The 22,890-nt window shown below is 36.6% G+C and overlaps 1 protein-coding gene across 4 annotated transcripts in view; it reads left to right on the forward strand.

Moving 5' to 3' along the window:
- The window catches only part of CDK17 (cyclin dependent kinase 17), a 95,969-nt gene that overhangs the window by 33,628 nt on the left and 39,451 nt on the right, over positions 1-22,890 (forward strand). For 2 of the 4 annotated variants that reach the window (XM_040556739.1, XM_040556737.1), the window contains exons 2-4: positions 3,437-3,585; positions 8,066-8,104; positions 17,969-18,133. In XM_040556739.1, coding sequence (XP_040412673.1) covers positions 3,468-3,585; positions 8,066-8,104; positions 17,969-18,133 — 322 coding nt within the window. In that variant the 5' untranslated portion in view covers positions 3,437-3,467. The remainder of the gene's footprint in view (positions 1-3,436; positions 3,586-8,065; positions 8,105-17,968; positions 18,134-22,890) is intronic. The other 2 variants (XM_040556760.1, XM_040556750.1) reach the window with 1 other exon arrangement.

Below are 22,890 nucleotides of genomic sequence, written 5' to 3' on the forward strand. Positions count from 1 at the left end.
TGGGTTGGAAGGGACCTTAAGGATCACCTCATTCTAACCCCTTGCCATGGGCAGGGACACCTCCCAGCAGACCAGGCTGCCCAAGGCCCCATCCAGCCTGGCCTTGAACACCTCCAGGGATGGGGCACCCACAGCTTCTCTGGGCAACCTGTGCCCATGCCTCACCACCCTCATAGTAATGAATTTCCTCCCAGTGTCTAATCTAAACCTCTTCTAGTTTAAAGCCATTACTCCTTGTCCCATCACTACGCTCCCTGACACAGAGTCCCTCCCCAGCTTTCCTGTAAGCCCCCTTTAGGCACTGGCAGGCCGCTGTAAGGTCTGCTCAGAGCTTTCTCTTCTCCAGGCTGAATTACCCCTACTCCCTCAGCCTGTCTTCACAGGAGAGGTGCTCCAGCCCTCTGATCATCCTCGTGGCCCTCCTCTGGACTCATAGTAAAGGAGAGGCCTGCACTTATCATCATCTGTTTTCCGCTGGTGGCTCTGTTCTGGGTTCTGTTCTAAAGCTCCAAAACAAAAATAACAGCACGCATTCATCTCACAATTACTAAGAACTTAGGGGAAAATCATCAGTCTTACTACATCTAATCATAACCACTGGATATATATTACTAATTAAGTAACTCCCTTTTAGATTTGTCAGGTTTCCTGTTAAACAGTGAAAATAAGCATGCATCTATTACAAACTGGTGAAAATGAATGTCAGATTACTTCCCTCTAATTTTGTTTAAGTGAATTAAAATCACCCTTTCTCTGAAGTTGCTGTCATTTTAGAGAACCAGTGCTACCTTTGGGTTGTGTAGATTGTATTTTGGAAGATCCGTTCTCTGAGACCTTGTCTCCAAATACCAAGATTTATCAGGTTCTACAACTTTGGCCACAAGTGAGGATGAAGAAATCAAAAAGTCAGGACATTCTCAAGTGCTAAATGCTGGTCACTCCTTCTAAATTGCTTTCCGTTTTTTTGTTTGTTTGTTTGTTTGTTTTTTAATATATATCCTCTACATGTCTGAATTAGCAAGAACACTGATGCTTTAAGGCAGGAACAGGAAAATTTAGTTTCATATCAGTGAGCAACTTTTTTTCCATTTTAAAAAAACATTAATTACATTTCAGTAGAAGGAAGCACTTACTCACATGTGGATTCCCATTCCTGATTCCTTTTTACTGTTAAATTCTTTCAAAGTCAAGTCCTGAACTTGCTCAGAATCTGGGTAAAATTAGTGCTTCAGCACTCCACGAACCCTTCTGTAACAGGAGGAATTTTGTAAGTATAGTTAACAAAATATGTACTTTTATATTATCTTGAGATTTAGAATCCCTTGGATTTTCTAATCTGTCTCTGTTCATTTGTATGTAATACTGTTCAGCAGTAGATCATCTTTTTGATTAGAAAATTGTGTAGGCTTAAATATTTGCAAGATTAAAAGCCAGGAACAGCCTGTTTCCATATAAAGGCATCTGTTTTTTCAGTTACTGCCCAAGTGGAAAATTGGAAAGAAATTGTTGTGCTTTCAGTTAGCTTTAGGGCATTACATAGCTAAAAATTCCATGTATCCTTTTTGAGAGTAATACATGTAGGGAGATGCAGGCTTCAAAAACACTGTAGGAGAACTGAGTAAAACCACAAATAAAGAATGTGCCCTGATATATTTTTTTAAAGACTAAATTTTTAAGAAGAAACATAGGCCAGCATTTTGGAAAAGTTAAACACAGAAACACAACAGTCTCAAATAACTTCTTTAGAGCAGGTCCTGAACAGGAAAAGTAAATGTTCTCTTGGAACATGCTCTGAGTTCAGTTTCTTAACAATAAGAATATCCTGCTTTTGAGTGAGAGGAGATAGAAATTATTCATGCTAAGGTGTGGCTTTATTGCACGTACAGAAATGCATTAAAAGAAGAGTACAGTTTGGAAACTGATGGCCTAACTGCATCTCCAGAAGGTTATTTTTTTTTTCTACGTGTCTGTACACAATGCCTCTTTCTGCCTACTGCTGTAGTAGCTGTGGCTGTCTAAGGCGTTAACCTTGTTTTGTAATCTACCTCTCTCCCCTTGGACACCATTCCTTCTTTGTCAGTGTTTGTATTGTTCATCTCAGGCTGTTGGGCTCAAATCCCAAAGGTCATCTTTTATCCATCCCTATGTGTTACTTACCGTAGCAAGCAGCATAGTCTTGTGATGTTTTAGGGTGCATAGGCGTTCTCCTACCATCAACAGCGACTTTCAGCTTCTTCCACCAGTTTGTTCTCCTTTTTATTATCTAATATCTAGATAAAGAGTAATCTACGCAGTTGCGAAGTGTATGCTTAGAGGGATGTTGTCAATATAAAAGTAATCATATTCAGAATTTGTTGTTCAGTGTAGATATTTAAAGTACTACTTTTTGCATTTGTCTGGAGGAGGACATCAGGGAAAACTTGATTTTCTAATTTTGTATGCAAATTATGCATTTTGGAGTGTGAAGAGGCTGATAGAAGCAGGAGAAAAGATAAGAGCAGCTCAGAAATACAAGTATGCTGTGCCTGTGTTTGACACTGCCTGTATATGTGTATTTGAGGCTATGAGCAGATGAACAAGTTCCTGTGAAATAACATTTAGGGTGAATTATCCATGGGGGGAAATGAAAGACACAAGTGTGCTTACTGCAGTGCGCCATGTGTTTGCCCTTACATGACAAAGTTCACTTACCAGCTTAGACCTGTGGCAACATGCTTATCTACCTATACCTTTGTTATTATTGCTTCTTTGTTTGCCTACCATTTTCCACAGAGAAGGTGCCTCTGGTTTGTTCCCAGTTTAGTCTTATTGCCTGACTGGAGAGAAGCATCCATCCTAGCTGTCATTGTCAGGTCCTGGCTGTCATCTCCCTAGGTAGGATTGGGTTTGAGAATTGCATTTGTGTTTAAGGCTTTTAGTGTTGTCCACTTCCTCCTTTTGTGAAAAGGGCAAGATACAGAGCAGGTCAGTAACCTGTCATCCTTAAGCAGATGGGCTGAAAGGGAGTGAAGGTTCAGCATCATCATCCTCAGCAGGTTTGGTGACAGGGACTGTAGGGGGAGTGCAGTGACATAGGCAGGGGAAGTGCGGTAAAGGAGGCAGTAGTGTGCGCTTGTCAAGTCTTCCAATGACTGCTAATTTTTATTATTGGATTGTAAAATTAAATAGCGATCAAATTAGCGGTTATGTTTTTTTCTTAAGCAAAGATTTTTGCTTTCTCTAACAGTTACCAAAATTGCAAAAGTGTATGGGCACGTCTCTAGACATTCTTCTTCAGTCCAGTAGAGTTACTTTTGTCTAAGGATATTAATGTTTTATGGATAACTTGCATATTGACTTAAACTTCTTTAAGTCTTCCTTCATTTTTATGTGAGTTAATTGGTTTACTGATTAACTAATTTTTTTTCACTTCTTGTTTTTTAATCTCTCTTTTCAGGCTTCCTTAAGCCAGACTTAATATTGATAGAATGAAAAAGTTTAAGAGAAGACTTTCCTTAACCTTGCGTGGAAGCCAGACCATTGATGAATCATTGTCTGAGCTAGCAGAACAAATGACAATTGAAGAGAACAGCAGCAAAGATAATGGTAAGCATATCTTTTCATTCAAATACGAATTTGATCAGGTCCTGCTTGAGTGAATGGTGTTGGGTTTTTTCATGTTTCATAGCTGCATGGAATTCCTTATCAAGCTTTTAATTTAACTCACATTTGACTAGCCTAGTTCTTTTAACAGTCTGATATGTTGTCGTGTATTGGTTTACTTTAATATCAAACTGTTACACAGCTCTTTATCCAAAGCTTCCTAATTTGCTATTTTAATGTAGTGAGCAGCAAGGATCGTAATGCTCTTTCAATAAACACCTTATTGTATGACTTTAAAGGGTCTTACATCAACTTCATATGGCTTCAAATTCAGTTTATTTCCCAAAATCGTTATTCAGTAATATATTGATAATAATTGCTTAAGTATTTTGAATAAAACTGTTTACATTATCTTTGGTGATGTAGTGCACTAGTCTGAGAACTCTGTCGCCTCTTCATGTCTTTGAATAGAACTTCTCTTCAACAATATGAAGGCATTTAGAAGCATCCGGGACACCTATCTTGTTTGTGTATTCTTATTCAGTTCTTTCGCTGATTCCATAAGCGTACTGGCTGCTGTAATATCCACGGTAATGATAATACTGCATCTGAATCCAAGTTGCAGTAATAGCAACTAGAAGAGACTGTGTTTCTTTGTTCTGTTTCCTTGGCTGCAGCATTGAAGTCATATTTCATCTTCTGTGCTGATTAGTATTATTTCTTGTTCTGCTGACATCTAAGATTTTCTCAAGTATCAAGTGATCTGAATTTTTTTCACCTCACACCAATAAGTGTTTCTGAATATTCAGTGGGAATATTCAGGCAGGACTGGGAAATTTAAACAGAAGTAGAGGCAATGGAATTTGCCCTGCAGACTTTTAAACCCCATCCAAGATCTGTTGCATACCGAGCTGACTTTACCTTTGACAAAACAAAACTATTCGTGTTTTTCATTTTTATCTTTAATCCCTGGCTTGTTCATCGCTATTGTCTTCATCATGGGCTGTGCCTGATAGCTTGGAAAATGATGTCTGTTAGAGCTTTACGCATTTATACAACAGATCTACTCCAAAACAATAATTGTAGCATTTTTGCACTAGTATGTATAAAATACTTTCTGAGACATTCTGAGCAGTTGTCCAACATGGTTTTGCTTGTATTAGCCTTTGTTACTGACTCATATTTTCTTCAGACCTCTATATACTTCTGATAGATTGATTCCATTATGCAAATAAGTGCTAAGAATATTACTTCTATGCTGGGAAATAAGCATCAAAAATTGTCACCAGCATCAGCGAATGTAGTGAACTGGGTTACTGAAATGATTCAGTTGAAAACTGCATTCAGGAAGAATAAAAAGACTTTGATTTAAACTGGATCACGTTCTGTGTTATAGCTCAAGGTAGAAAGAACACAATAATTTGTTTCTGACATGTGAGCTCATGCTATCCTAAACCTTGTATAACTCTATTTGTGGTTTATAATATATGAGAATTATCTCAAGCAGCAATATTTAGATGTCTTCTGCATATTTCTCAACCAACTTTGACAGACTTAACTTCTCTGTAGATACTTAAAATGTTTCTAGTTACAAATTATTTATTTATCTTCCAATACTCATTTTACTTTGCTTTCCACAAAAAAGCAAAAATTTTTTTCTCATTGGCCAAAAGGAAGCTTATATGCCAATATATGCCAATATTTTGTGGTATAATACATACTATGTTTAGAACTGCAAGATATTGTCAATGCCATAATAGAATACCTTTGGATACATTCAAGTGTTGTAGATCTTTTTCAAAGAGGAAGGATAGTAAACACAGATTGTACTGTTGCTACATGTAATCTTTAATTCACTTCTGTCATTTAAAAAAGTTTTACTGCCATTTGCTTCCCTTTTCTGATACTTTTACAGTGCTTGTATTAGTATCAGTTTTAACTTTGATCTTACAGAGATGAATAAGATAGTAGCTTGTTGTTTTGTTTTTTTTTTCCTTCAAAAACTCTTAGTAAGGTTGGAAAAATGCTTGCTACACCATATAGTCCTGCTTTTCTAAAGGAAGCTCTTAACTTTCCCACTATTTAAGATATTTTGGAAGGAGTAGTTCTCAGATGGATCATAGGAGAAAAGATTTGGGCAACAATTGCTGAAAAAAACCACAGGAAATGAGTTCTCTCTTCTGGTGAAAGATAAGTTAGGCTTAGGTCGTGAACACGGCCTGGAAAATGGTCCTTCAGTGGACATAAAAATTACTTACAGAGAAATGCTTAAATGAGAAGGGCTTGCCTCAGTGTCTTTATATGTGTAATTGGAGTGCGAAGAAACCTGTACTAGCTGTAAATATCAAATTGGGACACATGAGAAGATGTAGTCTCTTAAAGAACAGCTTATGAGTTGATAGAATCATTAGGGTTGGAAAAGATAGATACATTAAGGTCTCAGAAGTGCATTTCTTTACTGCGGTAATGCTGATCTGAGAAGGCAGGAGCAACCTTCTCCCCTAGTTTTGCTTTTAAGAGGAAGAAATGGCTTGTCCACCCTGTGGAACAGAGAAACACAAATGTGACCATTTTGCAGACTTTGGGTCTGTTCTTGAACTTAGAAAACACAGTGTAGTAAGTAAAAGCAAGCCAATATCTTCATCTACAGAGAATCAAAGTCCAGGGTACAGACAGTCTTCAGAAAGTGGTTCTTCATATGTAGTTTAGCCAATTCTCTTACCCATGCCAAAGGCAAGGGTAGAATGTAAATACCAGAGGCATTTACAACAGAATTTTCTTCTGCTGTTGTGAGTTTTGTTTTTATTTTTTTCTTCCTAGAGATTAACCTGTCTTGTCTTCTGTCATTCCATCCTGATGGCCATGTTCACTGAAAGATATTTTTTATACAAGCCAGCTTTTTTTCTTCCTGAAAAGTGTGTTCAGCTGCACCTTAGAGACTACATTCATAGAAATCCACTTCTGTGCTGACCTAGGATCCATACTCATCTCTGATTTTTCATGTGTGTCCTGTAAAATCTATATTTGAAAGTTACGGTTCAGCACTGTGATTCCAGATGTAGATCACATGCACGTAATACCAGGGGCCTTTTGTCACAGTTGACCTTCTGGAGTAGCCTGTCTTGTTCAGCACCCTCTCAAACTTTTCCTCTCCCAGAACAATTGCCTCTGATTCCAAGTAGCTGCTGCTCTCATCCATAGACCTACCTTGTCATTAGCTCTAACATTTGAGTGGGTTGTTTGAAGATTGGTTTTAGAGAACATTACTCCTAATGTAGAACAAATTGTCCCATTTGTAGTTCACAGATGTAAAAATAGATGCATAACTTGATTTTTTCGCAATGCATTGATACCACTGAATCAGCTGACCTTTTGTATGCAGTCTCATTTCACACACAGCCTCCTTCATCATGTTATGTCAGTACAGTCTCAGCATGCAGCACTTACCCATCAGCAGCAAAATGGGATTAGCAGGGATCAACCCATATTGTTCGGTGCAATAGCAATGCTGTAGCACAGAGCTATTGCACTGAATGTGGAATAATCAACAGTATTCTTTCTGGAACACCATCAAATTACTTTGTGACCAGAAACCTATGTATGATTAAATCTGCCTTACAAATTACATTCATCATAATTGGCTTTTGGGTGTGAAAGCATCACATAATCAGATGCATAAACTGTAAAAGTAGAGGGACTGATGAAATGCCTAATACACATCTGAAGCCTTATGAACTGTGGGCTGTACAAAGGATACTTTGGGGTATTTTTTCATCTGAAAACAGCAGCTTTGTCATGGTCTCTGATGTTTTAACATACAAAACTAATTAGTTGGATTTGTTGTTTGTTTTTAATTGTCTTGATTTGAGCACAATAACATTTTGCTGGCTTGTTCCTTTAATTTTAGGTTCTACATTAATATATGTATTCAGATTAATATTAAAAATACTAAATGGTAATTTGTAGCACTTGACAACTAAACTTGCTCCTGAAATTTTCGTTGCCAATGACATACTAATGAAATTTGGCTAGAAGAAACATCCAGATCATGCATATTTAAAGCCCAATTAACTGTAAAATTTATGCAAATACTTTAAACACATATGAACATGCTTTCTAATGAAAGTGAAATACCGGGCTGTATTGTCTAATATTATTAAATACATTATCATAAGCTCCAAGCATGCTTTTAAGATTAATTACAAGATATGTTCCTAAATACATACACAGCTCTTGTGTTAATATATAAGTAACAATTTGGTTGGAAAGCCATTATATAATGCCTTTTTTTTTCTTTATATATATTTATATATGTATACATACTTGCTAAAACAAAACAAGTGAGGTTCTGATAGAATTGACTTCATGAACTTCACAGAATCATAGAATAATATTTATCTCCATTTAGTCTGTTGTGGCTCAGTCATATGATCATGGGATCTACTCTCACAAACACTTGCATAATTTTTTTGTAATTTTACAGGTGTGAGTAATAATGGAAGGATCAGCTACAGTAAAGTGCGTAAGTGTTTTTTAGGTTTAAGGCCTTAATGACTAGTTACTACTCTGGTAAGAAGAACAAACGTTTGTAAAATTGACACGTTGCTGTGCTGTCTCAGAACAGCCAAATCTTTATGTAGTTGTAGTCATTTCATATCATCTTCAGTACAGCTGAGAAAGTCCCATCTGCTGTGTGTGATTCCTTGAGTATGTAAGGAAAACGGTGAATTGCAACATATTTTCAAGACAATGTTCTTGGATTGAAAATATGAGCACAGAAATGCTTACAAGTAATAAATCAGTACAATGTCTTTCTTGATACTGGAGGAAAGTATCAATATAAAAATGCTGGGGAGGAAAAAAAAAAGAAATCCCCAGAAGTGATAGAGCTCATTCTAGAACTATAGATTACCACAAATAACTGGCAGTTGTCACAGCTAAATACTGAACCTCGTACTCTTCCTTACACCCTACTGACAATGGTTTTATTATAGTCTGTACGTACCTTCTGTGCTGTGGCATACATCAATTTTTGTTATTACTGTTCAGTACGTTTTTTCCATCCCACGTATCCTGCACAACATAGTGTTCTTTCTTCCCTTCTGTTTTAATTTGCTCCTTCCCACAAAACCTGGAGGCTCTGTTTGTGTGTGGAAGTGCTTATAAAGTGAAATGAGCATGAAAATTCAGGGCCTGAAAGCATGCTTCAGAGACCTGTAGTCTTGAGGAGTTTTTGTCCACTCCTGAGTCTGTTCCTTCAGAAGCAGAGCACAGGTTTGGCAGGAGAACGTGGCGTGTAGCTGCAGAGGTGGACTCTGTATATACAACAAATTTCTACTAGCGTAGGCTCACTGATGAAGATTTAGAAATTTGTTCTCAAGTGCCATTCAGATATACTTGTGAAGTACAGAAAAGTAAAATAAATGTTGGCTGTTTTATTGTTGTTTTTTTGTTGTTGTTTGTTTTTTCTGAAAGTAGGGTAGAAGGGAACTAGGTCCTCTCTTTCCTGATTTGATTGGCAATGTAGCCTCACAGATATTTGTGTTGGGAGCTACAGGGTAGTTGTGTGTGGGAAGGCAAGGGATACTTGGCTGTAATGCTGACGTATTGATTTAAATTGTACCTGTAACAGTGTTCTGAAGGATTTTGTGTAGTGTAATGTCTTCTGGAAGTGGGCGTTTTAGAGGGAAGATTAGTACTGGTGGTATGTCATGCATGATAGAAGATGTAGAACTATCAAACTTGTGTTCAAGTAAGTGTTCTGATGGCCAGAACTACAGTCTTGAGAATTGTCAACAGTATGAAATATATAAATCTCAGAGGCAGACTTTCAGCTTTGACTATTTTTCATTTGTTTGTGATCTTCTTCGTCTTGATACCTAGACAGAAGCCAAAAACTCATCATACATGAATTCAACTTTGAAAGGCTTTTTGTAGTGTATTTTGGATGTCCTGGTCTCATTTTTACCTTGTGTGTTATCTCTTATTTTATAGCTTATACAGAATCCATGGAAAAGCTTATCATCCACCCCACCCAAAAAAAATAAAAAATTACAGGATCATTACAGTGCCATTGTAGTCACTGAGGTACTTCACTTTCATTTCTGGGAGAAACTTGAAGGCTGTGTTTCTTTAGTTTTCTTTCAGCATTTTTCTTCCACTGTTTTACCAATATTTTCTGCCACATCTTCCAAGTGAAGAAGACATGCTCTAGGTATCACTGCTCTGCTCAAATGGATTAATTTTGAGCAATGGGAGGAATCCTTCAAAGGTTCTGCTTAGTTTGTAATGTTATAATAGTCAAGTTTGAAGCTTTCATCATATTTAATGAATATATACAGTGGTTTTGAATGGCTGCTCTATTTTTAGAGCTGTTTAATGTTTTCCTGGGTATCACATAATAATGTTTTGTTTTCCTGGGTATATTCCTGTTTAATGTTTTCCTGGGTATCACATAACGGAGTCCAAGGAAACAATCTCATAAAATAACGTATAAATATACAGTAATTTATGCAGTGCTCTTTATGCAGCTCCATGAGAGTACAGGTAACAGCAAATCTATAGCTGCTTTGGGTTATTCAAATATTTCTTCTATGGGAGCCATCATCTGCAATCAACTAATTTTACTGATTGGGTCTGACAGGCTTCCAGCAGTGTAATTAAATATTGTATAGTGCAGGATATCAGCTCTACAGTGTCAGAAATTCACATACTTACATTCTAGGACTTCTGAAGAAAGAAGGGGCTTCTTGACAACAACTTCTTCAGGAAAGCAGTTTATTCAAAATATTTTGTATTGCAAGTCCAAAAAAAGTCAGTCTATTGCCAACAGACATATAATAACTGAGTAGTCATTAATACAGCATATATTCAGGTTAGTTAAATGAATATGTTCTAGATATTGTTAAAATATGATTAAGCTATATGACAGTAGCACTTAAAACCTTGAAGCAGCTGATATAAATATTTTTAAAGGGTTATGATGAATTGCAAGCTTCATGCAAAGCTGTCTGGAGTATGAAAATTTAGTTTCGTTTGCATAGACTTAACATTTCCCTGTTCTCTATCAAAATGGAGAAAGGAAAAAAAAAAACACACTGGAAGTTTTCTGAAGTAAGGGTGAGGTCAAGGTAGATGGAGAAGAAACTGCATAGAGTTCTGTCCTACAAAAAAACAGTAGCTGATTCTCAGGGCATTTAGTGAGATGTCACCATAGTTGAGCCAATCCAAAGTCAAGCTGCAGCTAAAAGTGATGAGTGAAGTTCTGCCTCCTCCCTCGTGTCTGCACTTAGCACTCTGCGTGTCCTGTGATGGCCTAGTTCAGAAACCTAAATCAAAATTACCCTTCTTTTTGCCAGGGAAGGACCTAGGACAATCTTTCTGGTAGCAGCTGTGAATTGTCAGGCTTGCTGTTACACGTTTACTTAAAATATAGGGCACGCCTGGGTTCATTCCTATTTCAGAGGTCATAGGTGCTTTAGTCTGGGTCTCCAACATCTGTCTTATTTTGATTAGACAAAACTCCTGTTGTGTACATTATTTATATGAAATTCAAAAATATATTTATGTATTAGTATGTTTTCCATCTCCAGAATGGAGGTTACTGAATAATGCGTTTTTGTGCAGACTTACTCAGCTCTATCAGCAATGCCTGATTTAAGGGGAAAATGACATCATGTATGACAGGTGATTTTGATTCTTTATTAAAGCTAGCTGAAGCAAATATCATTCCACAATTTAGACAGTGAAATCTGAAAGCCAGCTTGGTCTTTCTGTCACATAATAGAGATACTCATGGGACCTGAAAAAAATAAAAAGAGGTAGTTGAATATCTGGTATTAGATATTCATAAAATGTGTTTTAAAATGCATTTACATTCCTAATAAAAACACTTTCTTTCCTTAATCCACCGACTGACTGACATGTGACAGTATGTCAGTAGCTGAGGCCTTGCATAGAAATGCCAAGCAATTTGCAGTCTCTCTGGATCTCAGATTAAGTAAATCCAGTTAAGTAAATTCAGCACAGGAACAAAAGAAGTGGTGTGGCCCTTTAAGACAGATGGGTAACAAGAAGAAACATTGGGGATATATTGAAAAATGCTGAACTTGGGAATAATTTCAGGCCAGAGTTTGTGGTTACTTTAAATTACAGTTAAAGGAAGAAAATGAGGCATCTTTATAACCTCGTAAAATAGTTGTTTTTAATTAATCCAGTGGACAAGCTTCTTGGTTATATTGACTATTGTTCTACTCTATACTGGCTGTGCTCCTATTTATGACATAAAAAATTGGTTTCACTTATGCTTAAGCATAAATTTCTGTCACTTTGTAATTGAAAGATTTCAGCGTTTTATTTGAGTTTTCTGTTTCTTACATGTTTGTTAGCAGTGGTGTTGGCATTATTTCAAACACAGCAAGACAGTACCTTACTGGGCACTGTATTTTCTTAAAATACAAGTGTGTTTTCTAAAACAGATCAGCAATGTGGTTTAGGAACTCTTAAAACATCAGTAAGCCAGGCTGCCTGTATTTTGAAGAGTATTTTCTTTCAATGGTGCTGTTGTAGTTATTTTGTATTGTGCCAATAATAACAGAAGTTTGAGTGATAGGATGCAAGCAATACAAGAAAATGATCCAAATAACATAAAACAGCTCAGCATACACCAAACTTGAAAATCAAGTAGTGCAGTAGTGTACAGTCACTATGTGTTGCCCAATTTTAAACTCAGAGATTTGCCAAGATGTACACATAGCAAGGTAGCATGCATCTTGCGTCATAAAAAAGGTGCACGTGTGTGTATGTGTAAATAATTACAACAAAAGGGTACGTTCATGTTTCAAAAAGGGTTCGGGACACTGAGAAGAAAAATGTGTTTTCTGTACACTAGCATAATGTGTCTAAATATTTTCATTTGGAAAATACTAACCTTTTTTACATTTAAAGGAAAGATTTGCGTGATTAGTCTTAATGTACTAGTAATTAGTACATCTTAAGAAATTTAGGAGTTGAACTGAATTTAGTAGTTAATCCTTGAACGATGAGACCAAGATGAAGTGATTTTGTAACCAGAATATGAAGCAAATACTGTATTAACTGACCTGATATGATTCAAAAAGAACTACCACCTCTCTTCCAGCTTGCTTTTCATTTTATAAGCTTTATCAGTTTGGAATTAAAGCTTGTAGAGTGGACTGAGGAAAGAGAGCTGGAGAAAAACAGTTACTGAGGCCTTTGCAGGAATGAATGGTTGTGACAGTGGGAACAAAGCACTTGCAGCTGCACCCCTGCAGCAGGAGTCTTGCAGTGTAAGGACAGCCGGAGTTCTGGAGAGCTGTCCTCCTGTCTCTGGTGGTGACAATTAAGGGAACGTCTAAGATTAGAGCTCAAAATGTAACAGCATTTCCCATGGGTACTCTAACAGTTTCTAGTTCGGAGACTTCCTGAACGTGTTCCTGTGCATTTAGTAACCCTGAGCAGGTCACTTGTTCAGTCTCCCCTTGCATCTTGTAAGCTCTGGGTGCTCGTCACATCCTGTGGTGAGGAGTTTCCACAGACTGCGCATTGTGAAGAACCACTTCCGTCTGTTGTACTTACCCTGCCCCTGCGAGCTTTCGTAGTGACCCTGCCTCTTGGGCTGGAGGAGGTGATCAAGCTGTCTGTCCCCTTACAAGCCTGTGGATTGTGTCACGTCTTCTGCAGTTGCTGCTTTTCGAAGTGGAACAGTCTTAGGCTGTGTAGGCATTCTTTCTGCAGCAGCCCTTTTGTCTTCGGTCACCCTGGTAGTACTTTTGAGAGCCCTTTATGGTTTTCATCTGTTTGAGAGAGGAAGACAAGATCTTGATGCCCAAAATGCAATAGACACATACATTTGCATGGTGATTACTCCCCTATAATTTCTGATCATTGTTTGTTGTTTTAGCTGCAGCTGAACGTTAAATCAATAGCCCCATGAAAATATCTACTGTAGTACCAGAAAAACCTCCTTCTCATCAAGAAATTCGTGTCAGCTAAGCCTTTGGGTGGTTACTGAGTTATATTTACCAAGTACAGTGATGCTAACTTAAGGAATGTTAGTGAGTTTTATATAGTGAAACATTTTTTTTTTTGAAGACAAACCAAACCTATAATCACAGAGATAAAATTATAAGAGGCAGTTTATAGATGTATGTAATAAAGGCATATAACTTTTATAGATAGCTTTGACTCATCTTATTCAAGAAAAATCAGTTGCACTACAATCTCACCATAAAACCTGCCGCACTATCCTTCAAATGTAGTGATTCAAAGTATTACTAATATTGCAAAAAATGAATTCTCAAAGTGGCTGAATTGAAATTGTGACTTAGGGGTCTTGGAGATTGTTGGACAGCGTTAAATACTGTTTTTGAAAGTGCGGCTTTTAAGTGTTTCTATGTTTAAAATGCACAAAAATAATAATAAACAGTCTTGTAAATTCACTTTCAGCAGAGTTTGCTTGATCATTTTCAATATTTGTTCCAATTCTTACATGTTACTGTCACTTGCAGGGAGGAGGCAGCACACATGATGAATTCATGTGACCATTACTTTAAATGTTTATAGCATACCACAGTGCAAATTTAACTGTATAGGCTATAACAAAAAGACTTTTTCAGATCACAAGTCTTTGTTATACCATCATAAAAAGAGAATGCCATATGATCCTTCCTTTAAAAAAAAAAATTAGTATGTACTAGGAGTAAAAAAAAAAAAACACCTTGTAATCAAGTACCATTAATAGTTCTCTTAGTGAAAAGCACAGAAATAATTTGAGAGCTCGTGTAACTTCATTTCATTGTTTGCAGGTAGTTATGCCTGGCCTACTACATGACCTAAATTATTTTTGCTAACTTTTGTAATGGGTTCCATAATTTAGAACAGTACGTATGACTGTGCAGAAAGGTAATAGTTGCCTCTGATTACAAAAGTTATTTTTGTATAATTAGATCTTATTATATTAAACATTAGTATTTCATTTTATATAAATTAGCCATTTGCCATTAATTTTATCTGTGTTTATCCTTACTGACCAGACTTTTTTTATATGTTAAGATATTTTAGTCGTTTTGTTTTAAACTGTAAAATATATGCAAATCTACCAGTGCCACAAGGAAAATAAATTTTTGAAATAATCATCTCTGTTCATCACACTTTTATGTTCATTACTAGCATAAAACCTAATCTTTACTTAAATCATTTGGTGTATTCATAAATTCTGACCTTTTTAATGTGCTACGCAGTTCATAGAGATGAACTTTTGATCAGGAAGACAAAAACCATAACATACAACGGAAACTGTCAACTTCGTACATATGTGAATGCAAATGTAGTCCACATGTGTGGGTACGCTCCACTGTGGTTAATTATACAAGACTCATCAGAAAATGCAAATATCTAGATGTAGGGTACGATTTGACAAGACCAAGATGTTATACTGTCTCACTTGTAAACAGCTTTGCTTCCAGCCATATGGCCCTGCCTTTTCCTTGTCATGTTTTTGGTACTTTCTGACCCTTCTTGAGGTGTATGCTGGCATCTTACTTTTCTCATTGTAATGAGAAACTGAATATTTTTCATGCAGAATTTTCATTTTTGTGAGAGGCACTAAATCTTGTCACATGAGAGGTATTTTCAGTTACACGTCAGTCTGTCTCAGCACTTTGCTCAAGGTTTAAGTTACCCTCCAGTGTGTAAAGATAGTGACAGTAGTGTCTGAGCTGAAAAACATTTGAATGTTTTTTAGCAGTAGACTTCCATACTAAAGAAATTTTCAGAGAATTTTGTTACAAGGTTTACTGTTAGAGTTTGGGGGAATTTGAGGGGCTCTTGCTGTTCTTGGTGTATCAGGGCTTGGTCAAAGGGAGGAGAGTTTTGCTTCCTGTATTTTCCCAGAAAAAAATATCTTTGAGTTGGTTTTCTTTTCTCTTGAAAATCTGTTTTAGAAACAATTGAAATTAAGTGAAATTACATATTTTATATATATTATTTATTACATATATAGGTAATAAAAATGAAGTAATAATTTCAAAATTAGGCAAGCTAGCAACTGGAACCCACCAAGTGCTGTAGTCACACCCAGTGATGACTGTGTCCACAAAACAAACTGTGCACTGAACAGTGGTTTATATTTTAAGAGTTAGCATTCTTTTGTTCAGCATTGTGTACAAATTCATGGTGAGGTTTTTGGTCTAAAAGCTGGGTGAAATTCAACCAAAGATTAGTAAGAAAGTTGGAAAGCAGAAGGCAACTTTTAATATGTAGAAAATGAATGCAGAAGTTGTGCTATATCCGAACCAATGTGTTTTCTGTCGTGGTATTAGTAGCTAGGTTTTGTTCAAAAATTGGCAAGGAAGAAATGTACTGCCTGCTGCCCTAGGATCGATGTAGTATTGAATGCACAGAACAAGGAGGCTGATGGCTCAAATAAAAAGAGATGATTAGAAATAAATACTTAGGCCAGAGAAGCACAGAGTTTTGGAGGTGAAGGCACCAATCACACTTCACGTACGTATACACAGATGCCTGGTGTATTCTTCCTCTTACTCACCCCCCTCTGAAGCTGTGTTTATGAAGGATGCTAATGGAAAGCTGCAGGCAGAATCACGGCAGTGCTGACATGTCCTTTCAAATTCTACCTTCTGCCTGAAGCCTTTTTTTGGCTTTTTATTTTGTTTCCTGCAGCAGCTGGGTTAAAATGATTTTTGTCTTAATATATTATTCATATTATATGCAAAAAATCCTTGCATAATTACTTTTTAAAGTCATTGGCCTATCCTTGGGTATTTCTGTCTGTGTACTTCTGCCTCTTGTTTTAGACTGTCAGGCCCTAATATATCCAGGGTTTTTGTACATGTGTGGGAGTTCTGGGGGAGAGAAGGGGCTCCCTTCAAGACCCTGTTTTGCTTAGGTTACGAGGTGTTTGTTGTTTTCCTTTCTCGCTGAAATTCTGCTTTCTGTGAAATTAGGTCTCCTTGCTGTATTCTTCTTATTTTGGAAGGAAAAGCAAGGTTTTGGGATCCCTGCATGTGCGAATATGAGTCAGGGTGATGAAACAGCATCCCAGATTGCTCCCTGTCACAGCACAGAGGGAAGCTGTGAGCAGATCCCAGCTGTGCCATGCCCTCAGAGCAGCAGCTCCAAAAGCGCCTGGCAGGGCTCCGCTCAGCTGCACTCACCCTGCAGTTGCTCGGTGTAGGGGTGCTGGCTTTTCTGTCCTCCAAGCAACACCAAACCAGCTGTATCTGTAAGGGTAATGAGAATCAGATGATGGAAAAATAAACTGAACTGTCCTTTTGGCACATTTAGTCTGCAGTACTTGGGTTCTGGGCATTTCCCTAGCGTATGGGGGTAGCGCTTGTATGTAGCTTCCTTTCCCCCGTGCACGTTTTCTGTAGTGACAGTATTTCTTTTTTAAGCTCTTGTATGAGTGACTTCATCAGTGGCTCTGATCAGTCCCGCTTTGTGATAAGCAATGCAAGCTGTCTTCTGTTCTGCTTCTCGTTGTGGTTAAAAAGCCTCCCTGCTTTTGGAGAGCCTGCTTCCAGAAGCACAGCTAGTGCACGTGTGCAGTCAGGCTGGCTGGGGGAACACGAACGCTTCATTGATGTATGCAGCTGTGTAGCGGGTTTTAACATTTCTAATGTTGCTCCTCTTTTAGAAAGCGTTTATCAATAATTATAATAATAAAAACAAATCTTACAATCCTGCTGTTGGGTCTAAGTCCTGTGTGAGACATAATCCGATGGAAAGCCAAAATAACTGTTTTAAATACTTAAAGGTTATCAGAATAATAAATCACCTTAATTACGGCATGACCGCTGCAGTGTGTACGGACAGGTACGTTTCCTTCTAAGGACTTCCAGTAGCAGGACCTCACTGCTAGTGACCCTCAAGAATTGTGAGAGCATGAGTATTTCTAAAGGCATGCTGTTGAATTTGCTCATTGTGTGAGTTGATCTAACAGCTGGTTTATTTAAATTATAATAAAGATAAAAGCATTGAGCAATCAGACAAAGCATTAATTCAGAAGAAAAAACTAATATTAAAAGCTACTTTCTGTTATAATTTGCATTTTTAGACTGTATATTCAGACTGTTTTTCTGATCAGTAGTAGAGTGACAGAATTTAATAAAATGAAATTTGGGAAATATTTAATGCTGTGCTTTGTATTAACTTGCTAATGGAGAAATGGCTGTAGTATTGTGGTCTACTGTTACTATAAAAGAGAATCTTACCAGAATGGTGATTTCCTGTATAGTAACTGTTTTTTTTCTTTTTTCTTTTTTCTTTTTTTTTTTCTTCTGGCATGTTCCTGACACTCCTACTTGCTTATGGGAATGAATATTTTGATCCTTGTGAATTGTAGAACCAATTGTGAAGAATGGCAGGCCTCCAACGTCTCACAGCATGCACTCATTTCTCCACCAATACACAGGATCTTTCAAGAAGCCCCCTTTACGGAGACCACATAGCGTCATAGGGGGCAGCCTCGGCTCTTTCATGGCAATGCCCAGAAATGGGAGCAGATTAGGTAATATACTATATTGTTTGTTTAAATTCATTTTCCTATGAAGAATAATGTCTGTATTGGTTCTTAGCAAGAGATATAGTTACTCTAATGCTTTAATAAATCTCTGGAAATGCTTTTTTTTTTTTCTGGGGTTGTTGGAGGAATTTCTTTTTAAGGTACTGAATGTCTCTTAAAGATTTTCAGGAACAGCAATTACAAGAACTCACAGAAGTCATCCATTAATTTTTGACAAGTTACAAAATAACTCTCATAATACCTTATAAGGAACCTGTGTGTCCAGCTCAGTTAAGTATTGGTGAGAACTACAACAACTGAGTATGAGAAAAATAAAAGGTTAATCATCCTATGTGTGGAATTGAAAAATAAATGGTGTATTATTTAGACTTCTCAGTAATATAGGGGGAAAAATTGCTTTTTTCAGTGATAAAATAAGACCACTCAACTATAATTATCTTGTTGTGGTGTCGAGCTATACTTGCAGTTCTGTTGGGCAAATGACTTAGAAATATGTTTTGTCTTCTGCTTCAAGTAATTTGTCATGTTGCTGCCTCCAGTCACCGGTAATGTTTTACCCTGCTTTTATGTTATTTTAAATTATGTTTTATTAATTGATACTAGAAAATGAGAGCAAGCCAGTTTAATTAGAATTTTATGAATTTTTTAGTCTTTTGCCCTCCTTTCGAAGTGTGATATTTAAACTGATCTTGCTCAAGATTAAGCTACAAGTGAAGATACTCATCAAACCAATTACATCCTCCTCTGCCGTAATATCACTTATCACATTAAAAACATTGCCTCTTTACTGTTTACGTTACCATTCAGTCCAGGAAAAAAGAAAAAAAAAAACATTCCGTCCTCTTGAATGGAGTTTAGCAGCTGTTATCACACACACAACAAAACAGGTTTTCATGTGCATGTAGATTTGACTACAGTATGAATTCCTGATTTCACTCAGGTCTTATATATTACTCTCCTCCCACCCTCCCCCGTTTTTTTTCCTAGACAAGCTTTGCTTGAGTAAAAATTGTCAATAATCGAACAGGAAGACAAAGGGGTTTTTTGTTTAGTTCTGTTTTTTAAGTGTACATAAAGATATCTCTGCTTAGGACTATTTAGTCTTTTATGGGTTATTTGCCAAATCAGCTGTATATAAAATACGTACTGGAACAGCAGAGATGTATACTTTTGTATTCCTGTGTGTTGCATTTAAAAACATGCTAAGCATTTTTAAATGCAAGTTTGCCAATAACTCATCAAGCTTCCACTGTAAACTTCAAATGAGCTTTGCTTAAATTTATTTTTTTTTGCTTTTTAATGATTTTCTGATTTTCTCAGTGGTATTTTACACCTGAAAAAAACTAATGCATAAGCCATACAAAATAATGTAATTTGTTTTTCAGGTGATCAAATTTTGTGTGTTTAACTGACACAATTTGAATGTCTTAGTCTGTAGGAAGTGTTATAATACCATATATTAAATAGATACAGATTCCTGTAGAATTTGTAATTTCATTGAAGTAGTGTTCGATAGTGTACACTAAAACACCTCTGCTTCTTTTGGATGCAGCGATACTTATTCTGCAATGCTATGGTGCATTCTTTATTAGGGTTCTCTGAGTCTGAGTTTTTTACATCTTATTCATCATCTGTTTTCCCTCTTTTTCTCTGTAAGGAGTAGTCTTTGAAAGCTCTTTATTTTGTTTATTATCCCCTCCTCATCTGATGAAAATTTAAGCTACTTGTATATGTTATATAGTAGCATTTGTCTGCACAAGCAAAATTACTAATGTTCTCTCCACTGCTTCTTTGCATCTTTCCTCCCTTTGTTTCTACCATATGGGAATGGTTATTACTCAGCAGGATGCTGAAGTTTTTTTCCATTGGGATAATGACATCAGAAATGAAATGGTCAAATATCCCACACTACATGAAGCTTTTTTTTTTTTTTTTTCCCCTTTGGTACCTTCATCCTATTTTCTTTCCATTTTTTTCTTCTAGTCAAGTGGTGGGAACTTGCTATTAGAGACCCTTGAAATAGCATGAAATGGTGGCAGTAAGAGGATGGTTAATTGGTTAAAGCAAACAAACAAGACCTGCCACAGATGCATCTCAGGCTGATTTGCTTTTGAATTAAATAGAAACGTAAGAATTGGTTGTGGTACCTGGGAGAGGTTTTTGTTTGTTTTCATTTGTTTTCTGAGCACTGAATATGAGTTCCCGATGTTGTGGTAATGTGTAAAATGATAAAACATTCTTTTTATAATTTTCTGCCTGAAAAAAAAAACATTTCTGTTAGCTTTAAGTATTGTAAAATGTTCTGTAAAGACAAAAAATTTTGGCTTATCTCTAAGAAGTCTGTGTTGAACATGTTGTAATCCTTTTTTTTTATCTAGTTTCCAGGTGTTGAGTTGTTTAGCTCACGTATATCTGTATAGCTTCTAAATTTCTGCACTTCCAGAGGCATTTAACTGCTGCAATCTATTACGGTGCCAGAATTAATAAACTGTTTTTGGACTTGATCTGGCTGAATGCAGGGCCAACTTAGCTGTACTTGTTCCATATTTATGTTACTGGGAACATTGAAGAGGTGCTTGGAATACCCAAAGCCAGCTCTGGCTGGCATGGATCTGAAGCTAACCATCCTGGTGATCTTCAGTAGGAGCAGCAGCGTATCTATGGTTTTGCTAGCTGTGTTGATACAGTTATGGAGATGTTTTGTTTCTTTGTCATAACTATTAGAATTGAAAGGAATGATGTTTCCATACTGCTTTCTATTTTGCTCATGTTAATGGCAAAGGCAGTTTCTCAGTGTTGCCTTCCTCAATTTGAATTGTTGTTAGTAAAACTGGTAATAAAATCTAGCCACTTAATAGCAAAGTAAGCTTTAGGAAAGTATTCCTTGAAGGAATCCAATATGCAATTCTTGTGATTTTTATTTATTTATTTATTTTGTAATAATTTGAAATAAGATAGAAAGATCATGCAGTCTGACTCACTACTGACTAATTAGTGGGTATTATTTTAGCTCACTTGGAGGAGTTTTCATCTGTTGCACTGAAGGTTCCCTTCACTAACTTCTTTTGTGGTACACTCCTCTCAACTGAAATGAGGACAACCTTTTCTTTTAAATGTACTTCCATAATTTTGTTGCTATATTGCAGTCATCTAGACCTTTTTATTACACAGCCATACTGGGTATTTAATTAGGTATGTAGAGTACATTAAAATAAACATCTGCATAAGAGAATGGCTGTGGTATTCAGTGAAGCAATTCAATAAATTATTGAACCATTAAAACCTCTGAAGACTATGCAGGCTGGCTTTGGTGCAGGTGAACTTGCCTTTAGAAAAACTTGGTGAAATTAAAGAACTATTTGCATGATTTTGATCATTGCTTAATTAAATATTATCATCGTGCACCTGTATAAAATGATCAACATGCCTCATTCCAGTTCTTATGCTATTAAAATAATGAACATAAGGCTCTACTAGTACCTTTTTAATTTAATAAAATAAAAGGACACATTTTAAAAAAGCTTAAAGTATCCCTATTTAGAATATAATTAAAACATTTGCAAACTCGTATAGATAGGAGCTGTTGCGTAATCAGCCTATCAGAAATTCAGGCATGTGTTTAATGATAGATTTATTTGGATGGTACAGACAATATCTTGCTTAAAATCTTTAGGTCCGTTATGAGTATGTAGCTTATCAATACATACCAAAACTAATCATATCACTGTAGTATTCGAAATAGACTGACTGTCATCTCATTTAAGTTTGAAATACTACATTTTTGACTTGAATGGGACAGACCCACTTTGTCTTCTCATTCCTGATTTGTAAAGAGCAGTCTCTTCTTACAGCTAAAATATCTGTTCCAAATGTATGATTCTGTGTTACTGGTTCTGGAAATATTCCTTAGTTTTGTATTATTGCATAGGTGCTCTTTTTAGTAGAAGAATTATCTTTGTCAACTAGGGTACTCCTTTGTAGTTGTGGATGTTGCATTTTGAAGTGTATTTTTTACAGCAATTTCATAATACATAGGCTTTTGTGAATTGAACAGTGTGTGTTCCAAGATAACAAGTATGACAGTAACAGTTACGATTACTTTCATGAAAGTGTCAGTCTCTCTCTCTCTCTCTCTCCCTCTCTCTCTCTCTTTTAATGATGTAATTGCTTCATGGCTTAGAATACAATACTTCTTTAGTTTCATGAATCCTACTTTGTGAGTTTGCCTAGATAACTGTCTCTTGTGTAGCTTCTCTAAAGAAAGCAGGCTTTGGGACCGCACTTAGACTAATACAAGGATAGATAGATTGGGTAGCAACAGTTAGGAGCTCTTACACTTAATTTTACAAGGAAAATCTTGAGAATTATAATTGCTAAAACAGATAACATCTCTCAGAAAAGTCTTTTAAAAAGAATTGTTATAAAATAACTCATAGATTCATAGAATATCCTGAGTGGGATGGGACCCACAAGGATCACTGAATCCAACTCCTGGCTCCACACAGGACTGGCTAAATATTAAATCATTTGTGTGAGAGCTTTATCCAAATGCTTCTTAAGCTCAAGCAGGCTGTGGGGCCATGGCCACTTCGTTGGGGAGCCTGTTCCAGATTGTCCACCAGTTTCATGTAACCCCATTTAATGTACTCTTTTGAGCTCCACCCATCAGCCATAGTATTATGTGCTTGTCTAGCTGCATGATATACATTTTGTCCGAAAGGATGCTGTGAGAGTATCAAAAG

This window comes from Cygnus olor, chromosome 1 (assembly GCF_009769625.2).
Source record: "Cygnus olor isolate bCygOlo1 chromosome 1, bCygOlo1.pri.v2, whole genome shotgun sequence".
Lineage (NCBI taxonomy): Eukaryota > Metazoa > Chordata > Aves > Anseriformes > Anatidae > Cygnus > Cygnus olor.